The sequence below is a fragment of the Oncorhynchus masou genome, chromosome 31, assembly GCF_036934945.1.
Source record: "Oncorhynchus masou masou isolate Uvic2021 chromosome 31, UVic_Omas_1.1, whole genome shotgun sequence".
Lineage (NCBI taxonomy): Eukaryota > Metazoa > Chordata > Actinopteri > Salmoniformes > Salmonidae > Oncorhynchus > Oncorhynchus masou.
Genome location: NC_088242.1, coordinates 83137152 through 83159999, shown reverse-complemented (window position 1 = coordinate 83159999; position 22848 = coordinate 83137152). Strand labels below are relative to the sequence as shown.

The following is a 22848-nucleotide window of genomic DNA, read 5'->3' as shown; positions in this document are numbered from 1 at the left end:
GAGGACACCGGGCGGACACCTGGCAAATGTAGTCTCTTATGGTCAATCTTCCAATGATATGCCTACAAATACGTCACAATGCTGCAGACACCTTGGGGAAACGATAGATAGGGCAGGCTCATTCCTGTCGCATTCACAGCCATATAAGGAGACAATGGAAAACAGAGCCTCAAAAATCCTGCTCATTTCCTGGTTGCAGTTTCATCTTGGTTTTGCCTGTAGCTCCTGTTCTGGGGCACTCACAGACAATAGCTTTGCAGTTCTGAAAACTTCAGAGTGTTTTTCTTTCCAAAGCTATCAATTATATGCATAGTCGAGCATCTTTTTGTGAAAAAAATATCTTGTTTAAAACGGGAACGTTTTTCATCCAAAAATGAAATAGCGCCCCCAGAGTTTCAAGAGGTTAAACATTTTAAATGCTACCAAATACTAATTGAGTGTATGTAAACTTTTGACGAACTGGGAATGTGATGAAAGAAATAAAAGCTGAAATAAATCATTATCTCTACTATTATTCTGACATTTCACATTCTTAAAATAAAGTGGTGATCCTAACTGACCTAAGACAGGGAATTTTTACTAGGATTAAATGTCAGTACTTGTGAAAAACTGAGTTTAAATGTATTTGGTTAAGGTGTATGTAAACTTCCGACTTCAACTGTACATAGGTGTACAGAGGCCCATTATCAGCAACCTTCACTCCTGTGTTCCAATAGCGCATTGTGCTAGCTAATCCAAATTTATCATTATAAAAGGCTAATTGATCATTAGAAAATCTTTTACAATTATGTTAGCACAGCTGAAAACTGCTGTTCTGATTAAAGAAGCATTAAAACTGACCTTCTTTAAACTAGTTGAGTATCTGGAGCATCAGCATTTATGAGTTTGATTACAGGCTCACAATGGTCAGAAACAAAGAACTTTCTTCTGAAACTCGTCAGACTATTCTTGTTCTGAGGAATGAAGGCTATTCCATGCGAGAAATTGCCAAGAAACTGAAGATCTCGTTCAATGCTCTGTACTACTCCCTGTACTACCCACAGAACAGCGCAAACTGGCTGTAACCAGAATAGAAAGAGGAGTGGGTGACCCCAGTGCACAACTAGGCAAGAGGACAAGTACATTAGAGTGTCTAGTTTGAGAATCAGACCCCTCACAAGTCCTTAACTGGCAGCTTCATTAAATAGAACCCGCAAAACACTAGTCTCAACTTCAACAGTGAAGAGGTGACTCCAGGATGCTGGCCTTATAGGCAGAGTTGCAAAGAAAAAGCAATTTCTCAGACTGGCCAATAAAAATAAAAGATTAAGATGGGTAAAAGAACACAGACACCGGACAGAGGAACTCAGATTGTCAAAAAATTACCCTTGTTGTTAGAGTCATCAGACTCTCGATGACCTCTCTGCGCTACATTTTGAGTGGCAGTTAATAGGAGCACATTTGTTTTAATGAAAGTACAGTTTTCCTCCACTTTCTTTTTCCAGTCCTCATTTATGACATCTAACATTGAAGAGTTGCTGATAATAGCCCTTTTATGCTGATTCCAAGCTTACATAGCATTGATATGATGCTCTGCCTTCGAATGGAGCTTAAAAAGCATTGCGGGAGGCTGTGCTCCAGAGTACTCATGGGGGGGGTGTGGACTGGACACTTTGAGGTCACAAAAATACTCCGCCGCCTCCGTCAGGGCTTTTACTGGGGGCAGCACAAGAGGGATGTGGAGGACTTTTGTCACCGCTGTGACAACTGCACAGTGAGAAAGGGCCCACCAGGCCGCTCTCATGCTCATCTCCAACAGTTCCCAGTGGGGGCTCCCATGGAGAGGGTGGGAGTGGATGTAGTTGGGCCGTTCCCCACCACAGACAGTGGAAACCGCTGGGTGCTCACGGCAATGGACTTTTTCACAAAATGGTCCGAGGCCTATGCTCTGCCTGACCAGGAGGCAGAGACCATCGTCTACGCCCTGACAGCGGGGATGTTCCGCAGGTTTGGTGCTGCAGAGTCCATCCACAGCGACCACATGTAAATCAGCGAGAAAGATGTCGGCATCGAATAATTGTCTCTGGCCCCCTCCCAGTTAGGGGGAGTGATGAGCTCTACAGCAGAGTCTCACAACTCAATCGCTGGTTGAAAACAGTTTTCTGCCCCTCCCAAAAGATAGAATTTGTAGATAATTGTCCCTCTTTCTGGGACTCACCCATGAACAGAACCAAGCCTGGCCTGTTGAGGAGTGACAGACTCCATCCTAGCTGGAGAGGTGCTCTCATTTTATCTACAAACATAGACAGGGCTCCTCTAGCTCCACAATGAAATAGAGTGCAGGCCAGGCAGCAGGCTGTTAGCCAGCCTGCCAGCTTAGTGGAGTCTGCCACTAGCACAGTCAGTGTAGTCAGCTCAGCTATCCCCATTGAGACCGTGTCTGTGCCTCTACCTAGGTTGGGCAAAACTAAACATGGCGGTGTTCGCTTTAGTAATCTCACTAGAATAAAGACCTCCTCTATTCCTGCCATTATTGAAAGAGATTGTGATACCTCACAGTTATAGTCAATGAACTAATCACTGATCATAATCTTGATGTGTTTGGCCTGACTAAAACATGGCTTAAACCAAATTAATTTACTGTGTTAAATGAGGCCTCACCTCCTGGTTACCCTAGTGACCTTATCCCCCCCTCATCACGCAAAGGCGGAGGTGTTGCTAATATTTACGAAAGCAAATTTCAAGTTACAAAAAACCCCCGACAATTTCGTCTTTTGAGCTTCTAGAAATCTATGCAGCCTACTCAATCACTTTTCATAGCTATTGATTACAGGCCTCCATGGCCATATACAGCGTTCCTCACTGAGTTCCCTGAATTCCTATCAGATCTTGTAGTCATAGCAGATAATATTAACATTTTTGGTGTCTTTAATATTCACATGGAAATGTCCACAGACCCACTCCAAAAGGCTTTCGGAGCCATCATCGGCTCAGTGGGTTTTGTCCAACATGTCTCCGGACCTACTCACTGCCACAGTCATTCTCTGGACCTAGTTTTGTCCCACGGAATAAATGTTGTGGATCTTAATGTTTTTCCTCAAAATCCTGGACTATCGGACCACCATTTTATTATGTTTGCAATCGAAACAAGTAATCTGGTCAGACCCCAACCAAGGAGCATCAAAAGTCGTGCTACAAATTCTCAGACAACCCAAAGATTCCTTGATGCCCGTCCAGACTACCTCTGCCTACCCAAGGACGTCAGAGGACAAAAATCAGTTAACCACCGAACTGAGGAACTCAATTTAACCTTGCACAGTACCCTAGATGAAGTTGCACCCCTAATAACTAAAAAGAAATGTCATAAGAAACTAGCACCCTGGTATACAAAAAATACCAGAGCTCTGAAGCAAGCTCTTTGGTCTTGGCCATAGAGGAGTTTGGAGTGTGACTGTTTGAGATTGCGGACAGGTGTCTTTTATACTGATAACAAGTTCAAACAGGTGCCATTAATACAGGTAACGAGTGGAGGGCAGACGAGTCTCTTAAAGAAGAAGTTACAGGTCTGTGAGAGCCAGAAATCTTGCTTGTTTGTAGGTGACCAAATACTTATTTTCCACCATAATTTGTAAATAAATTCATAAAAAATCCTACAATGTGATTTTCTGGATTTTTTCTTCTCGTTTTGTCTGTCATAGTTGAAGTGTACCTAGGATGAAAATTACAGGCCTCTCTCATCTTTTTAAGAGGGAGAACTTGCACAATTGGTGGCTGACTAAATACATTTTGCCCCACTGTATCTCTTGACACAATGATGAAAATAATAATGGAATCTAAAACTTCAAGCTGCATTCTGGACCCTATTCCAACTAAACTACTGAAAGAGCTGCTTCCTGTGCTTATCCCTCCTATGTTGAACATAGTAAATGACTCTCTATCCACTGGATGTGTACCAAACTCACTAAAAGTGGCAGTAATAAAGCCTGTCTTGAAAAAGCCAAACCTTGACCAATGTAAAAAAACTATCGGCCAATATCGAATTTCCCATTCCTCTCAAATGTTTTAGAAAAAGCTGTTGCGCAGCATCATAGCACTGAGACTACACTTGTGAAGGTGGTAAATTACCTTTTAATGGTGTCAGACCGAGGCTCTGCATCTGTTCTTGTGCTCCTAGACCTTAGTGCTGCTTTTGATACCATTTGATACAATCTCTCCATTCTTTTGGAGAGATTGGAAACCCAAATTGGTCTGCACGGACAAGTTCTGGCTTGGTTTAGATGCTATCTGTCGGAAAGATATCAGTTTGTCTCTGTGAATGGTTTGTCCTCTGACAAACTGTATATTTTGGTGTTCCTCAAGGTTCCGTTTTAGGTCCACTGTTGTTTTCACTATATATTTTACCTCTTGGGGATGTCATTCGAAAACATAATGTTAACTTTCACTGCTATGCGGATGACACACAGCTGTACATTTCAATGAAACATGGTGAAGCCCCAAAATTGCCCTCGCAGGAAACCTGTGTTTCAGATATAAGGAAGTGGATGGTTAAAAACGTTCTACTTTTAAACTCAAGACAAAACAGAGATGCTTGTTCTAGGTCCCAAGAAACAAAGATATCTTCTGTTGAATCTGACAATTAATCTTGATGGTTGTACAGTCTTCTAAAAAAAAAACTGTGAAGGACCTCGGTGTGACTCTGGACACTGATCTCTATTTTGACAAACATATCAAGACTGTTGAAGGAGAGAGCATACTTAAATTCACACAAGACACCAGATAAGACAGGATAAATACTCCAGATATAACAGACCCTAGCCCCCGACACAAACTACTGCATCATAAATACTGAAGGCTGAGACAGGAGGGGTCAGGAGACACTGTGGCTCCATCCAATGATACACCCGGACAGGGCCAAACAGGCAGGATATAACCCCACCCACTTTGCCAAAGCACAGCCCCCACACCACTAGAGGGATATCTTCAACCACCAATTTACCATTCTGAGACAAGGCCAAGTATATCCCACTAAGATCTCCGCCACGACACAACCCAAGGGGGGCACCAACCCAGACAGGAAGATCACGTCAATGACTCAACCCACTCAAATGACGGACCCCTCCTAGGGACCGCATGGAAGAGCACCAGTAAGCCAGTGACTCAGCCCCTGTAATTGGGTTAGAGGTAAAGAATCCCAGTGGAGAGAGGGGAACCGGCCAGGCAGAGACAGCAAGGACCTAGTGAAGAGATGAGTCTTCAATAAAGACTTAAAGATTGAGACTGGGTCTGCGTCTCTCACATGTGTAGGCAGACCATTCCATAAAAATGGAGCTCTATAGGAGAAAGCCCTGCCTCCAGCTGTTTGTTTAGAAATTCTAGGGAGTTAGGAGGCTTGCGTCCGTAGCGCATGTGTAGGTATGTACGGCAGGACCAAATCGGAAAGATAGGTAGGAGCAAGCTCATGTAATGCTTTGTAGGTTAGCAGTAAAACCTTGAAATCAGCCCTTGCCTTAACAGGAAGCCAGTGTAGAGGCTAGCACTGGAGTAATATGATCAATTGTTTGGGTTCTAGTCAAGTATACTCAAGTATCAAAAGTAAAAGTATAAATAATTTCACATTACTTATATTAAGCAAACCAGACATCCCAATTTTGTTTGTATTTCTAAATGTACTGATAGCCAGGAACACACTCCAACATCATTGACAAACGAAGCATGTAGGGTTGACCAGGGATGTTCTCTTGATAAGTGAGTGAATTGGACCATTAATCTCCCAAAATGTAATGAGTACTTTAAATCAGGAAAAATGTATGGAAAAAGTACATTATTTTATTTTGGAATGTAGTGGAGTAAATGTTGTCAAAACTATAAATTATTAAGTACAGATATATATTTTAAAAACTTAAGTAGTACATTAAAGTATTTTTTACTTAAGTACTTTACACCACTGTTTAAGTTGACACACACACGATCTTCAATTGCTGTTGATTGGTGCAAATTGTCTGGGAAGATAGCCAATGTTTCCACCATGTGGCTAAAGCAGGGAGGTGCAGGATACAGACTGTCATAGACACTCTTTTACACAAGTTTATTCAAGGAATATTTAATATACAATATACATATCAATATATAGTCTCCCCCTTGGGCTGTTTACATCCTGGGTGGTCCAGATAATCTCCAGCCCTCCATCTTGCCCACCTTAGTGAACATGGCCAGTGTCCCCAGCCCAATACATGCCGTCGTGCCTGTCATTGCACTGTGAGCTGTGTATCATAAAGAAAAAATTACATGTTATTAGTGGAAAAGAAAGAGGATAATCTCTGATGCCCCTCTGTATCTCAAGCAAACATCATCTGGCAATGAGAAGACGTTCACTGCCTTACAAAGTTCTTATAGCGCTTGATAGATGACAGCAATATGATGGTAACTATGTGGGATGTTAACAAGGGCAGAAGGGAAAATACCTCTTTTTATAATTAAACCATGGAAGAAAATGCTTTGAAACGGAGGAGGTTCCACCCAAACTTATCCAATAAGAATGCTAATTTTATTTATCCGTTTCAAAACGTTTGTTCCCATTTGCTCCTACTGCATGTAACCCAAATCTTCAGCATACTATTTAATATAGACTACTCACTACGAGCTCCAAGAAAGACTCCTGATGCACAGCCTCCGAGGAAATAGTTCACCGGATCATCAGGAGCATCCCGGGCCTGTGCAGCTAGACAAGTGGTCATTCCAAAGATCGCCCCCAAGGCAGCTGTCATGAAAGGAAAGATAATTGGTTTTAAGGCCTGGATTCAATCAGATCAAGCATTAGACCTAACCAGCGATAGTTGACACCCGCATAACTGATATTTTGGTAGTGTAACTGCGTTGGAGCTGTCAAATCGGTGAGCAGCTGCACTTGATCATTTTCACAAAGCCACACCTGTCCCGTTCAGAACAAGAAAGTGTAGGCTATATAAAATGTAATGACTCTCAAATTGAAAATCATTAAATAATGAGGATTTCTATCAGCCTAATCGAGGTGTAAATTACATCTCACATTCCACTGTTCTAATGTGTAAACAAGGCTGCATGGGATCTCTCGCAATGCAACTCCATGCAGCTAATAGCAATGTTCGCTTTAGGTATAATGACCTTAACTGTGTTTGTTTACAACTCCTTATGACAAGCATCTGATCACGCCCCCCCCCCCAAAAAACAAATCTGATCACCATTGAAACACTAGGATCAAACAGACACTTTCACCATCACTCAAACGAGGCAACTGTAGAGACTGTGTTTATTAGGTAAATTTCAGCATTGTGACCTGGGCCCATATCCACAAAGCTGAATGCTGATCGAGGATCAGTTTTGCATTATACGGACAGACCCTAGATCAGCAGTCCAACAGATGCTTTGTGGATACGGCCCTTGGACTAAATCTTCTTGACAAATGTAGTGTACTGATCTGAGATAACATTCTAGCCTGAACACTGTTGGCTACTGGTCTAGGTGTAGCTAGGTATTTAAATGTAAGATTGGATACCTTCATGGCAGCAAGCCAGGTGATTATTATCAGTGTATGAGATTAGAGACATGCATACCCATGGTTACTGTGCCATTTGTGGCTCTCTGAACAGCTTGGATTGCGGAATCAGGCTGGAATGCCACAATGTGATAGGCTGAACCCACCAACCCTGTGTGTAAAAAAAAAATAAAAAATAGGCTGTTAGATTACTGTGCATTGGGTTAACTAGCTAGCTACCTACTTGACAAGTAATTTTGTCTTTCAAAGTCACAAGAATGTTAGCTATGATTAGCTTGCTAGCTAACTGGTAAACATCATTTACTGCCTTAGCTGTACTGCCCGACAGCAACTGCTGGCTAAACAACTAGCTAACCGAACAACGTTAGCTGACGTTACATTTGTTGAAAACAACACATTGCTTACTAGTACAGTAAGCTATCACTAGTTAGTTAGAATGACAGTTAACTATGCTATGGCAAGTTAGCTCGGCAGCTAGCTAATGTTAACCGGTTATGGGGTCTAGTGTTACTTTACTATTCTTTACCTCCAGCTAGCTAATGTCCACAATGTATTTCTTTATGTTAGATTTAGATACCTAGAGCTGTGCCCAATTTAGTGGTGATCCATGTTTTCTCGATACAATCTTTCCCCTCTTGCAGATCCCAATAACCCATTTTGGATTTAACATGAAGGACACAGACATTGAGGAAATATCGCGAGATGGGCGGGAAAGAAGACGACACTTGAAATATCGGAAAACTTTATTGATAAACATGTATTAGCTAAACAAACAACTTGTGAAACGTATTCTGTTTACTTAAAAAAAAGTTTAAAATACAATTACTTTTTAAATGTGTTATTAGCTACATATAAAACAACATAACACACTGACAACTTTTCTACATTGTATGTAAAACTGTCAACACTACTGTTTCCGGGGCGGAGTTTAATCCACAGGTTACAAAGAGAATCAGTTTCAAAGTTCATTCAAGTTATCCAGCTTTTTTTTTTTTTTAATTTCTAAACAGTGCAGATAACGACCGAGTATATAGCTCGAGGCATGTTGTTCGTAATGAATCAATTAAATTATATATTGATGCATTTCTTATGAGTTTTGGAGCTTAGAATCTAGAGGATGACGTGTCGGTAGCGGTAGCTGGTTAGCATAACATAATCAATACTTTTTTTCTGGACACGGAACAATATTTTTTGGTTCAGTTCTTTAACGAGGAACAAACGCTGAAGAGGGTGCAGGCATGGCAGGAAGAGTAAACACCAGCCCTCCGGTGAAATGTTTGTTCACGAGATTTCAAGTGATCATTCATTGCTCTCTTATTTGATCGTTAATCAATCTTCTACGGTGTGCTATTGTAACTTGACTTTAGTTCGTAACATATTCCTCATGTGACATGTCCTCGCCATCACCAGTCCAAATTCGGGAGGCGAACGCACACCTGGTCGCTGTGCACAGGCGGGTAGCAGAGCTGGAACAGTGGCTCGAGGCAGCAGAGAACACCGTGAGGGAGCAAGCAGAGAGTCTCATCAGGAAGGACGAGCAACTGAGGGCTGCTACCCAGGAGATCGCCGAGGCCAAGGATAAGTAAGTGATTGAGGTCTTGTCTCTTCGGGGCAATACCAAAGCTCCCGTTTAATATCCCCAACCATTGTTATTTAATATGTAAAAGGTTATCAATCATGTCTCATTTCTTTTCTCTAGAGAGATTCACTACCTCCACGAGAAGCTGTGCAAGTCAGAAGAGACCATTCAGAGGTTTCAGAACATGGTCAAGGAGAAGGATGCAATGATAGGACAGTTGCAACATCGCTGCCAGCTCCTGGACAACATCTGCAAGAGCAGGCCTTTACTAGACAGTATGCTGTCCCATATGGCTGAGGCAGAAAGACTTGGGCCAGTTGTGGGGATGGGTGAACCCACTGCCAATACGTCCCTCACAGACGGGGAGTCAAACTGCAGTCCCAACCGCATCTCTAACCACAAAGACTTCTCCCTCAGTGAGGATTACATGGATGACCAGGAGCTGGATGAGATAGTGTTTGGAACAACGGTATAGTAAAAGGCCCCTGAGAAGAGTTACATAGGTTAGAGGTGAAAAGGTTCTAGAAGAGGATAGTACTTGAAGTAGAGGCATGAGTAATTTCAAAACATCATGCATGTCGTTATTTTTTTTTGTTCAAGTAGTTCTGTATGTTAAGCAGATTACTTACAACTTAACATCTTACATGAATGTGGGGGAACTGCTTGACACGTTATGAAGCCTTTGATGTAACCAAATGGAGAGAAACTAATCTGCCTTGATTCCATGTCTTAACCAGATGTGAAATGTATAGACATCTGATTGTCTGTTACTGTTTTAACTGCTATATTTTTATACTGTAATATCAAATATTTGGAAATAGTGTAAACAGGACCTCTATGGTCAGTGTTCAGCTGGTCAAAGTTCAGAAAGTACATCTGCAGCACCTGCAAGGCTAGGTTCCAATCCATCCCATGCTTTGTATATGTAGTGTATACTTTTTAATATTTTTTGTGACAATTCAGTTTAAAGTTTTTTTTTTCAGGGATTGTAGTTACTCCCTTGTAAACATTACACATTTAATGGTGAATATAAGACATACAGTAGCCTCTTACTGGCATCAATATTTGCTTCAGTGAAGCAAGTCTATGCAACATTAGCTGCTACATAAGATGTCACATTTCAGTAGGGTCAGAATCAAAGTGGTTATTTTTTTCATAATGGAAGGAAAGTTCCTTTGATGGCCTTCAGGGTTATTATAGGTGGTGGATGGTTGTCAAACTGTTGCTGAAAAACATCCAAGTATAAGAGCAAGGGTAAATTGACAAATACATCCCAAGATTTAGACCCATTGGTTGAGAGAAAGGTGGTAAGCGTGAGGAATGTGCATTATTGTGCCACGCTTATAGGCTATAAGGTAAATAGGTGAATGGCATTCCGCACTTGGCTAATGGGAAGAGATGAAACAAGATGCTATGCTGTTTTTCTATTCTACGGGCATAGAATACAAAGTGAATTGTTTAAACAAGCATTCAGATCAGCCTTCCTGATTGAACTTTGTATTAAATCTACAAATGTAGTTTGACATCACAGCCATGCCTTGTACTCTTTTTATATTGTATGGTTTTGCGTAATCATTAGAAGCAATAGTGTTGGCTTAAATCATCAGGTGGCTAAAAGTTTGCTTTTTCTTTCAGTGCAACTGCATGATTGTGCTGCTTAAACTGTTCCGTTTGATCACTGTACCTTTAGCATGGAGACAGTTGCATATTGCCTCCGAACTGTAAAATGTGTGTTGCTCACTATGTTCATGTTACGGTCATAGTCAATGAAGAAATGAGAATAGGTATTTCTGTTCAATGAGGAATGCTTTAACAGGGCAGTCTTCTACATTAATAAATTATTCATACACCATTTACTTGGAAAAATAACTTGGCAGTGTGAGAGAACAAAAAAACAATACTATCTTTGTAGAACATACCCCACTAGAAGACATGCAGGCACAGGGAATGGTGCCTGACAGACTATGGTGGCCATTGCCCCTGTGGGACTTGAACATTGAGAACATTATCCTGGTGGTGACGCATACATTAGAAGTTATGCTAGGGAAGTTCAGAACCGTATATGCATGTCTTTAGCAGTTGAGGCAGGAATGAAACCATGTTTCACCCCAGAATAGTAATGTACTGAGATATCACTGCATAGTCGAAATAATTTTAGTCCATACTGGGCATAAAGGGAAATAACAACTGTTGAAAGTACATTAATCTTTATTAATCAATACAAAATAACATCTTCATAAGTTTGACCAACATGCCCACCCCCCATTTAATTTAGATAAACATTGAGACAATCAAAAGTAATTGTGGACACTATATGGCAGTTACATTAAGATCAAATCATTCCTTGCTTTGGGCAGAGGTAATTTTGGCCAGGCTTTATCATTGCTGCACTACCAGCTTCCCCCTGCCAATGCAGTTGTAGAAGCCTTTAGTGCCATCAGGGCCAAGCGGCTGGCGCAGCACATCCACCACGCCCAGTGGCCTCTTGGGCAGGCCAGGAGAGAGGGGCCCACCTTTGTCAGGAAAAAATGTCTGGGCAGCAGTCTTCCTACGCTGGACCCAGGGGCTCCCCACAAAGCCCAAACTTTCCTGGGAATAGTCCCCGGAGCACTTGCTCCTGCTGCCAAAGCTTCCATTGCCACTGGATACAGGGCTGCTGCTGATCTCTGGAGCGGCCAGCGGGGACGGAGTGTGGCCACTGGGGAACAGCTTGCGGGGCAGGAGGGGGCTCCCCACAGGGCTACAAACTGGGTTCTTGTAGGGGTCTGAGCGGAAGGAGGACACCCGGGGGATGGCCAAGGGGCTGCCATACAGAGCTTGAGGTCGTGTGACCCTGCGGTTGGGCCTGGGCGAGGCAGGGGCGAAGTCAGACTCAGATGAGCTGTAAAGGGCAGAGTCCTCCAGGGAGTAGCCCGGGTAGCGTCTGCCCTTGCGGTTGGGCTTCCTCGAGCACACACTCTCGATGCCGTCCTCAGACTCTTCCTCTGTGCGGTCCTGGCTGCCCCTTGGCTTCCTGGTGCCCCTACTGCCTAGGAGTACCACATGTACAGCCCTGTTCCCCTGTAGCTGCTCCTCAGCCTGCAGGGCCTCATAGGCCCGCCGTGCCCCCTCCAGGTACTCATACTCCACCACGGCACACACCTTACGCCCCAGCTCCATGTGTTTCTTTGCATACCTCTTGAGCTCGGCAGGGATCTCCTTCCCTGGGCGCAGGATGCGGAGGGACGTGATGGTGCCGTGGCAGCCAAATAGTCTCATGGCTGTCTCCATCAGGCTCTGCTGCTCCACCCCCGGTGCTATGCTCTCCTCATCGTTGTCCTCTCCTCCCAGGAAGTTCCAGGCCAGCAGCAGCTTGCTGGTGGGGACACACAGTAGCCAGTCAGGCACTGGGTCCCTCCGTCGCACCTTGGTTCCCTCCTCGTTGACTTCCAGCTGCTGTGTGGTGCGAGCCGCAGCCAGAGTGGTTCGCCAGTCACGTGTGAGCTCCCTGATCTACGACACAGAATGTTTAGGTTAGTAATTTTCAAAGGTTATACTTGTTATCAAAAGACATGTCAGTGCAGGCCAAAGCAGAGAACAGGATAGTATTCAATAACAAAGTAATCTATAAATCCTACCTTTTTGAATGAAGTTAGTAACTTCACACTGACGTAGCCCTTCTTGTTCCTCTGAACATGTTTCAGTAAAAAGGCATCTTCAGACAGGCTCTCATTGGTAAGATAGTTTTCTAGCCGAGCTGCAATTTTCTGTTTCAGGTCTGCAACAGGGGTACTCCAGCCTTCATCCTGTATACAGTCCTCTTCTTCAAACACATCAGTCAACTCTGTGGAACTTCTGCAGAACCATTGATATCAACATTCAAAAGTTGATAAACATTGTGTTTTTTGACATTGAATAAACCTCAATTGAGGTGAATGCACATGCTCCACTTGAACAAGAACATTACAGCCTATATTTCTGATCATGTTTTTGTAATGACCAATCTGGTCCCTGGAAGTCTGAACAATTCATTTTAAAACACGACACATTTAAATTGATGATCAGATATTACAGTAATCTGTAATACGGGCTCTTACCCATCCAAACTATCATATGTTCTGTCCTCTGTGTATGACCCAAGCCGCTTTGAATCTGGGGACAGCTGATACATTTGCAAGCCACATCGGAAGACGTCTGCAGTTGGTGAAGACATGTTGTGAGACTGAAACGAATTTTTATATCGATAAACTCAGATGATTTGTAGCCTACATGTATGTGTGTTGCACATGTTTGTAGTTTACTTTATATTGTAACCATTACCTGAAGTTACAATGCAAAAGTATTCACTTTAAATTAGCCTACCTGATATCCTCTTTGCCCGACGTTTCCCCAGTCTCCACCGCACATGTTGACATGGAATATTTTTAGAAATTCTCATTTCTGGTGTCCCTTACGTCACAATTGAGAGAACTTGACCATTGGATAATGACATGTTTGATGTATGCAATCAAGGAAAATCAGGTGTTTACATTTGGTATTCTACACTACCATTGCTTATACCGTTGTGTGAGCAGTTTTCCCTTGTTTTTGAAGGCCACACATTCAGGCCTAAATCGAATCTTCATATAAATGTTGTTCACCGTACTTTATCTGTGTGACTGTTTAGACAGGCTGCCCAATTTTGATAATTTTTCCGCTATTTGGTCTTTTGACCAATCACATCAGTTCTTTTTCAAAGCTGATCTAATTGGTATGGAGCCCTTTAGGCGTCATTGTGGAGAGAGAAAAAAAACTGCCATACTAACCCGTTCCTTGGTTGTTGTTTTTTAAAAATCCGTTCCCCTTGATTTTTTTTAAATCCATTGCAATTATATTTTTTTATCAGTTCCCTCATATTTTGTACTAATTCACTCAGGTTTTTAATCCACTCAATTTTAATAATCCTCGGAATATGCGTGTTTTTCCATTCATTGTGTCTGCACCCCTTTGCCAGAAATTATGCTGCTGATGGAACCATAGTCTGAGATCAATTAGAACAGGTAAACGATTTATAATTGCGTATGTAGCTAGTTGGCAGTAACGCTTCGATCACACCGACAGTGTTTTGCATTTTGGTACACCACAATTACATTCAATTCCAATGAAACGCAGTGTTTGCCTTACATCAATTGGATTTATCAAATTTATGCGGCTTGACAGATGGTAGCAGAAGGTGACGTTTCGAACACAGGACCGAGTTCTGGAAACCCTGGTATAGCAGATCAACTCAGTGGTGCTGAAAGGCCAGTGCTGCTGCCTAGCCAGATGTATATCATTCTCCCGTTTGTGGGCAGTGGGATAGTTGGGGCACAGTTTGTCTCACACATCCCTGTGTTTGTGACATTCATTTTTGGATTTATAGATTAATGAGAGATATAGTGATTCTTCAAGAATATAACTGATAAATGCTTCATGAGCTTAGTTCAACTGTCACACAACTGTCACACAAGTGTGTGTCATACAACTCTGGAACTGTGTATGTGACATCAGGCCGAAAATGGGGGGACATTCTCATTCTTTGAGGGGTGGATCAGGTGTTCCAGGTCTCCTTTGTAGTGTCCAATTCATCCTGTTGAGGTGGAAGTATTGTTGTTGTTATTAAGGTATCATGAACATAACAAGCTCTACAAGTGCCAAAATAAGGAAAAAATATAGGTATTTTACCATAATTTGTGACTACCAGTAGCCTATCCTATATGTTTTTCAAAGCCCTTGTCGAATTTGGGGCTCAGAAGTTTGTATTAGGCTTAGTAGCCTGCCATGGGAGAAGCCCCATGAACTCCAAGATGTGCCCATTAAAACAGCAGACACTTATTGATTCAGGACCATGAACAGTGGCACAAATCAGCACCAAATAAACATAGGAGCGATACCTCTGAGATTTCAACACCACCAGTTGCTGGACAGCAACGCAAAAAAATATATAATTTTAATGGTTGTGTACACATAATTGCAAATGTTATCGCAGGTGCAGAAAAAAGCTTGTTTCTAGCTCCAACGGCACAGTAATGCATAGCAATACACACATCCTAAAAATAAACAAATTAAAGGGGCAACACGGCCGCTCAACTCAGAGCTCATGACAAAATTCAAAACCTGTGGCTCGTTGGGATTGGCATTGCTAGTGTGTTGGCATGTGGAAGGCCTCATGGGAGAGAGACTGATATGTTTCCAATGACATTGTTCCGATTCCACTGAACTTTAGAATGGTAAAATATTGAATACACGTAAAGATTATTGCAACTACTGCTCCAGATCTTTTGTTTTCCACTACAGGCCATAGAGAATACACTGATCGTCTGGCCCAGGAGTGTGAAAGTGAACGGAAAGGCTCGTCCCTAGGAGGGGTGCGTCACTTTAGTGGGTTGCGTCACTGATGTGAACTTTCTGTCTGGGTTGCCCCCCCCCCCCTTGGGTTGTGCCGTGGCGGAGATCTTTGTGGGCTATACTCGGCCTTGTCTCAGGATGGTAAGTTGGTGGTTGAAGATATCCCTCTAGTGGTGTGGGGGCTGTGCTTTGGCAAAGTGGGTGGGGTTATATCCTGCCTGTTTGGCCCTGTCTGGGGTATGATCGGATGGGGCCACAGTGTCTCCTGACCCCTCCTGTCTCAGCCTCCAGTATTTATGCTGCACTAGTTTATGTGTCGGGGGGCTAGGGTCAGTTTGTTATATCTGGAGTACTTCTAATGTCTTATCCGGTGTCCTGTGTGAATTTAAGTATGCTCTCTCTCCTTCTCTCTTTCTTTCTCTCTCTCGGAGGACCTGAGCCCTAGGACGATGCCTCAGGACTACCTGGCATGATGACTCCTTGCTGTCCCCAGTCCACCTGACCGTGCTGCTGCTCCAGTTTCAACTGTTCTGCCTGCGGCTATGGAACCCTGACCCGTTCACCGGACATGCTACCTGTCCCAGACCTGCTGTTTTCAACTCTCTAGAGACAGCAGGAGCGGTAGAGATACTGTTAATGATCGGCTATGAAAAGCCAACTGACATTTACTCCTGAGGTACTGACTTGCTGCACCCTCGACAACTACTTTGATTATTATTATTTGACCATGCTGGTCATGTATGAACATTTGAACATCTTGGCCATGTTCTGTTATAATCTCCACCCAGGGTACTGGCCACCCCTCAAAGCCTGGTTCCTCTCTAGGTTTCTTCCTAGGTGTTGGCCGTTCTAGGGAGTTTTTCCTAGCCACTGTGCTTCTACACCTGCATTGCTTGCTGTTTGAGGTTTTAGGCTGGGTTTCTGTACAGCACTTTGAGATATCAGCTGATGTAAGAAGGGCTATATAAATACATTTGATTTGATTGGGGGGTGGGGGGGGTCTATTGATTGAAGTTGGATGCTGGTTTGCTCCTAACAGCATGCAATTCAATTGCAATTAGATATGAAATCATAGGGAAATAAAACATATTAAGAGTTACATTCTGTCCTGCTTGTAATTGCATTATTGGTGAGGTACATGGACGTGGACGAAGAACGTTTATAGGCAAGTGCAGTACAGTGTGGCAGGTAAGCCCAGGAAGCAGAACAGCATAAGGTTATTGTCCAAGAAGTCTGTCGAAATCACCTGAATCTTTCAGTCTATGGGGGCGCTCAAGCCAAAAATCAACACACTTTAGGCAGAAACCCCCACCAGCTTTCGATTCTCTGATTGCTGGTGGATCGACTGTATAAGAAGCTTCTCTCGCCCCCAATGGCATCATCATTCTGTCGTAGGTACCATTGCATGTCCCACACACGACTGTTCTCCGTCCCCATGTCTGCTCCTACAATGGGGGCACAGCCCCCCACTTCCCCAACCGTATCAAGGAAATGGCCACCTGGTGTTGTATGCATTGAGACAGAGTATTTTTATTGAACACGTCGATGGCACCATTACTGCAGATCCCAAATGGCTTCAATTAATAATAGGAATCGGCATGACACAGGAAGTTGGGCCCCTTGGCAACAACGTACGCTTGCCTTGTAAGTCTTCTGCTCCTTCAAATCTCTGTATTAGTTGGGAGGAGAGAAAGAGTTAGATGAGGAAAGGGGCATAATCAGGAGATGCTTGATCAGGTGCTGTGGCTAGTTCTTCTTGTCACTTGTCCTCGACAGGCAACCAGTTCAATAACATGGGCCTGGGTTAGTTTTAAGCCCTCTAACCATATCAAGGTACAGGCCGAGAGAAGGATTTTTAACACCCTACTCTATCTTTGTAGCGCTTGACCTGATGGGGCTTGGATAGGTGTAGCAATATGGTGCTGACTCAACCCTGCTGTGTAATGGACTCCAGGACACTTCTGCCATATTACATACACAAATCTAGAACCTCCAGATATGCAAACACTAACTAGAAACCAATGTCCAATTCCATACCAACCCTGGCCTAAAATTTGATTTGGAATTGGACACAAAAGATGAATGACTAGGTAGAAAGGGTTAAGGACCAGTAAGTCTGTAACTGGGCAACTGAACAGTCAATTGAACATTTTAGTTTATACATTTACAGCCAATTAGAGCAAGCTTCAAATATTTACCAGAAAACAAATGGAAAAATATACAAATATTTACATGCTTGTAAACGTTACTTGGAATACAAGACATATATATGCTATATACTTACAAAACAACTTAACTTCACAGCCAATGTCTGCTTTTCTTTCAACGTTAAGAAAAACAATTCAGGCAGATTATGTTAAAGGTTTTATTTCATTTAATGAATCAAGACAAAATGTTTGCACTTGATATACAACTTTTAGGGCCGGTTTCACAGACAACGCTTAAGCCTACTCCATGAGTAAAATGCCTGTTTTGTGCTATCTTAATTCTAGTCTGTACAAGTCGCTTTATCTTAAAATAGTCTTAGATTTATCCTGTTCTGGATTAAACAAAGCCGATTGCAAGAGGGAGGATAAGAGCTACTCTAGGACTAAATTGAAGCTTAAATTAATCATTCAAAGTGGCAGGTTTAACCTCTGCTTAGTACTGTTTGTGAGGTAGCATGGACTAGTTGGAATATCTAAATGAAGACCAACATGCACTACAGAGGCCAGCCAGATGAGTACTTGTGGATGAAATGGCTTTGAGACCGCTTTCGTATGTACAAAGAAAATGCATTGAAGATAATCTTTGCTTGAGCCTAGACTTTCCTCTCTGTCTCAAAGAGGAAGGCCTTTAACCAATGCTCTCCAAGTTCTGATCACTTTGAGGTTTTTGGCATCTGGAAACTTTCATCGTGAAACAGGGCCATTTTTGAACTGAGAGGTCTTTTACATCAAGTTTCCTGATGCTGCTGGCCAAGCCAACTATAAAGTACAATTCTATGAATATGGGCACTTCCCAGGAGTGATTGGCTGTATAGATGGATGTCATATTCCCATCAAGTGTACAGGAACTGTAAGAAATGGTTTTCCATCAATGTTCAGGGTGTATGCACTCCTAATTTTGAGTTTTCAAACATTGTTGCCCACTGGAAAGGTGCAACTCACGATTCAAGGATTTTTCAACTCTTCATTGTGTGCTCAGTTTCACTCCATACATAAATCCCACAACAGCTGAGCAGCAAAGATACTACAACCAAGCTCATACCCGCACGGGAGGGATGGTCGAGTGTATGTTTCGATTCCAGTGTTTAATCGATTCCAGTGTTTACTTAATACACTTTGTTTCAAGCCAAGAATATGCTGCAAGGTGATCATTGCTACAGCTGTGCTGCACAACTACCTCCTCCAATGGAAGATCAGGATCAAGCTAATATGCCCAAGGCTGAGGCAGGCAATGACCAATGAGGACTTGCATACAGAGTTGCTTTCACATTGCAGCACTTCAACTAGATGAGATGCATTTAAATATGGAATGTATTCATTATGGCTTATTTTTGCTTTGATAATGTTTGTTCTGTACAAAATTCAAATAGTGTGCAGCAAAATGAAGTGCCTAAACCAAGGCTGGTTTAAAATGTAGTTTGTGGTGATTAAAATACTCAGGAATATCCAAATGACAACATTTAAATGTTTTACTTATATTGTTCACCATGGCTGGTTATCGCAATTGTCTCATCATTATATTTTCATACTTCTCTCTTCCAACTTCATATCCAATCCAACCTGTAGAATTGTCATTTCATGTCCTTCATTCAGATATTTCATTTTATGCTCATGAAATTCTCTGGCTAACTTTTCATGCATGGTCATCTTTTTAGTTCTCTGCTGAAAGGTGGTGGCAGCATCTTCTCTCAGGGATGCTATAGCAGATGGAGGGTACACACTCACTGTGCACTGGCTCTTCCAACCTGTTCACATTCCTTTCCTCTGAAAAAAGAACATTGTTAGAAGCACAAATAAACTCATATGATCCTTAGAATGAAAGAAGAGTAAAAATTGACTCAGAGAGTGGAATATATTTACCAATATATGTACCATTTGTGCTCAGTTCTTTATCTGAAATGTCCAAATGGTCATCGTCTGGTATACCATCCAGAGGTTGGTCATCGTCTGGTATACCATCCAGAAGTTGGTCATTGTCTGGTATACCATCCAGAGGTTGCTGGTGCTCTATTATTACAGACAGCAAGTCACTCAATTCATCAGTCTTGTCTTTTTTTTGGTGGTCCACCACCAGTAGTAAATCACTCTCTTCTGATCTCGGCATTCTCTTTTTAAAGCCAGTTTAAGGTTCTTACTCAGAGTCTATAAAGGCAGATATCATTCAATATAAGTGATGTCACAAATATGAAATAGAAATGTAAACTACTGATAATAATGAAGATATCTCAATTGAAGCCCATCCACTCTTTCATTTGCTCAGTAGCAGTAGTGTTGTTTTTACTTTCAATAACTGGATGGTTTGACTCTTTTTTTGACTATTTTAGCCTCTGCCATTGTCTTTGTCTCAAGATTCACACCAGTAATGGTGTTTTCAATTCCATTTCGGGTTTTTATGAGCACCATTAGACCAACAGCATGTGCTCATACTTAACCTAATCAGGGTTAAAACCTCTTGAGTGTAGGGGTCAGTATTTTGATGTTTGGATGAAAAACGTACCCAAATGAAACTGCCTATTTCTCAGGCCCAGAATCTAGAATATGCATGTAATTGTCAGATTAGGATAGAAAACACTCTAAAGTTTCCAAAACTGCCAAAATATTGTCTGTGAGTATAACGTAACTGATTTTGCAGGCAAATTTATTTGAAAGCTCCCTGTTCCATTGCATGTCTTTCCTCCATTTAAAGGGATATCAACCAGATTCCTTTTCCTATGGCTTCCACATGGTCTGAACAGTCTTTAGACATTAGACATTCTGAACATAACACGCCAACCAAATGGAGGTATTTTGGATATAAAAATAATCTTTATGGAACAAAAGGAACATTTACTGTGTAACTGGGAGTCTCGTGAGTGCAAACATCCGAAGATCATCAAAGGTAAGCGATTCATTTTATTGCTTTTCTGACTTTCGTGACCAATCTACTTTGCTGCTAACTGTTTGTAATGTTTTGTCTGCTGAGAGAGATGTCCTTACATAAACGCTTGGTTTGCTTTCGCCGAAAAGCTTTTTTGAAATCTGACACGCCAGGTGGATTAACAACAAGCTAAGCTGTGTTTTGCTATATTGCACTTGTGCAATATTTGTAGTAATTTAATTTGAATTCGGCGCTCTGCAATTCAGCGGATGTTGACAAATGATCCCGCTAAAGGGATCGGTGTGCCAAAAAGTGTTAACACAGGTGTTCTCGTTTAGCCTTACTTACCTTACTCCAGGACTTGCTGTCCAAAAACTTAGACACACTGTTACGAATCCCTTTTGGCCCGACAGTCTAGGGGGGATGGTAATGAGACTCGTAACATAACTCATGCAAATTATTATTGTGACAAAGGAAAAGTGTGAACGAAATAAGCACGACAACTGAAATCTACCGTCAAACTCTAGGTTTATTTATAAACACACGGTAATGGGGGGAGCAGGAAAAGGGGCTGAGCTGGACCCAAGGAAAGAAACAATAAGTATTCAAAAACACCCCTAAGCTAGACTAGCCTACTTTAACAACAGCTAACTAACTAACCAAAAATACAGTGGGTGGTCCGCCCAGTTCTAACTAGTGTATTTAACAAAGTTCACCTACGGGTAGTGTATGCCCATGGGCGACTTGTCTTGGTTTCCCCCTTTTCTACCAGCAATCAAACACAAACACCATAACCAAAAACAATACTCACAGGTGATGACAAAGTGCTATGAGGTGCTTAAACAAAAGAGAGGTTACGACACAAAGCGAGAGTGAAACACAGAGACCTACAGACATGGTATTTACAGAGAGATTGAGCTGAGCTGAGCTGGGCTGAGCTGGGCTGAGCTGGGCTCTAGAACAAACAAATGATGGGGTTTTTAAACCATGGGGAAAGAACTGTGATAGGTTAGGAAATATGAGGAGGTGTGTCTTCTGATTGATGATTGATTGGGGAGTGATGATTTTCACCTGTGAGGGGAGAAGGAGAGAAAAGAAACACACACAGGATACACACACACACACAGGATAACTGTATCCGTAACACTCCCACCCTTAAAAGAGCAACCCTAGGGGTTGCGACTACAGTATTTCAATTAATACTCCCTACAAAGCAACAACCTTGCAAAACATGCAGAAATCATTTTCACACACGAGACAAAGCATCTGCCAACACATTATCAGAACCCTTTTTGTGGCGGATCTCCAAATTATAATTTTGTACAATCAGCGCCCAACGCATAAGGCGCTGGTTCTGGTTGTACATTCGGTGGAGAAAAACTAAGGGGTTATGGTCAGTATATACAATCACGGGTAGGGCACTGGAACCAATATATACTTCAAAGTATTGCAGAGCCAACAACAAAGCAAGAGCTTCTTGTTCTATTGTCGCATAGTTTGTTTGACATTTATTAAATTTACGTGAAAAATAACAAACGGGATGATCCACTCCACTCTTGTCCTGCTGCAGTAGAACAGCACCAGCACCTCTGGCACTAGCATCTACCTCAAGTTTGAACGGTTGTTCAAAATCAGGAGCAGCAAGTACAGGTGTACTACATAAGAGTGCTTTCGCTGATTCAAAAGCTCTCTTACAATCAGGGGACCACTCAAATGATCTAGCCGGACTAAGCAAATCGGTCAATGGAGCAACTACCGCAGAGAAATTTTTACAGAAGCTACGGTAGTAGCCAACCATCCCTAAAAAGCGGCGTAGCTCTCGTCTGGTGGTAGGTGCAGGGAATGCAGTTATAGCCAAGACCTTGGCATTAACAGGGCGCACCTGTCCATGCTTCTCAGAGGGATCACACAATCCATCCTCTTGATCAACCTCTTTGAACAGAACAGTGTTCGACAAATCTCTCTCATCACCCTCTTGTCGTGCCTGAGCATGAGTGACAGCACAAGCGGGGAACACATGTGGATAATTCTGTGCCAGCTCATTCGAGAGAGAGTGGTCACTTTTATCCAATACTTCCAATACGGGTACTACATTTCCTCCGGCAATATCGTTACCCATTATGAAGGTCACACCTTTCACTGGCAACATAGGGCGTACCCCCACTCTGAATATTCCACTGATTAACTCAGAGTGTACTTTCACAAAGTGCAATGGCACTGGGACAAAACCCATTTCAATACCCTGCACTAACACACTGGAACCACAGTATGTATCATCAGATAAGGGCAACACATCAGACAATATAAACGACTGCGCCGCACCAGTATCTCTAAGGATTTTAACCGGTCG

At 42.4% G+C, this 22848-nt stretch overlaps 3 protein-coding genes across 4 annotated transcripts; 1 reads left to right on the top strand and 2 right to left on the bottom strand.

The window, feature by feature from the left end:
* Positions 1 to 6049: 6049 nt before the first annotated feature.
* On the bottom strand, positions 6050 to 8208 carry LOC135525307 (NADH dehydrogenase [ubiquinone] 1 alpha subcomplex subunit 11-like). Its single transcript, XM_064953014.1, has 4 exons — positions 8088 to 8208; positions 7569 to 7661; positions 6614 to 6736; positions 6050 to 6239 (listed from the first exon to the last, which is right to left on the bottom strand). The coding sequence occupies exons 1-4, from the start codon at positions 8164 to 8166 to the stop codon at positions 6127 to 6129; spliced, it is 408 nt and encodes a 135-aa protein (XP_064809086.1). The 5' UTR covers positions 8167 to 8208; the 3' UTR covers positions 6050 to 6126.
* Positions 8209 to 8438: 230 nt separating this feature from the next.
* LOC135524577 (vimentin-type intermediate filament-associated coiled-coil protein-like) lies at positions 8439 to 10941 on the top strand. 2 transcript variants are annotated; one of them, XM_064952241.1, is made up of 3 exons: positions 8439 to 8785; positions 8921 to 9092; positions 9210 to 10941. In XM_064952241.1, the coding sequence occupies exons 1-3, from the start codon at positions 8749 to 8751 to the stop codon at positions 9562 to 9564; spliced, it is 564 nt and encodes a 187-aa protein (XP_064808313.1). In that variant the 5' UTR covers positions 8439 to 8748; the 3' UTR covers positions 9565 to 10941. The 2 variants fall into 2 exon arrangements, with proteins under 2 accessions (XP_064808313.1, XP_064808314.1); XM_064952242.1 differs by having other exon boundaries at positions 8439 to 9092.
* A 523-nt stretch (positions 10942 to 11464) lies between these two features.
* larp6b (La ribonucleoprotein 6, translational regulator b) lies at positions 11465 to 13281 on the bottom strand. The gene is made up of 3 exons (XM_064953013.1): positions 13166 to 13281; positions 12707 to 12923; positions 11465 to 12581 (listed from the first exon to the last, which is right to left on the bottom strand). Exons 1-3 carry the CDS (start codon positions 13279 to 13281, stop codon positions 11469 to 11471), a joined length of 1446 nt encoding a protein of 481 aa, XP_064809085.1. The 3' UTR covers positions 11465 to 11468.
* Positions 13282 to 22848: the final 9567 nt, after the last annotated feature.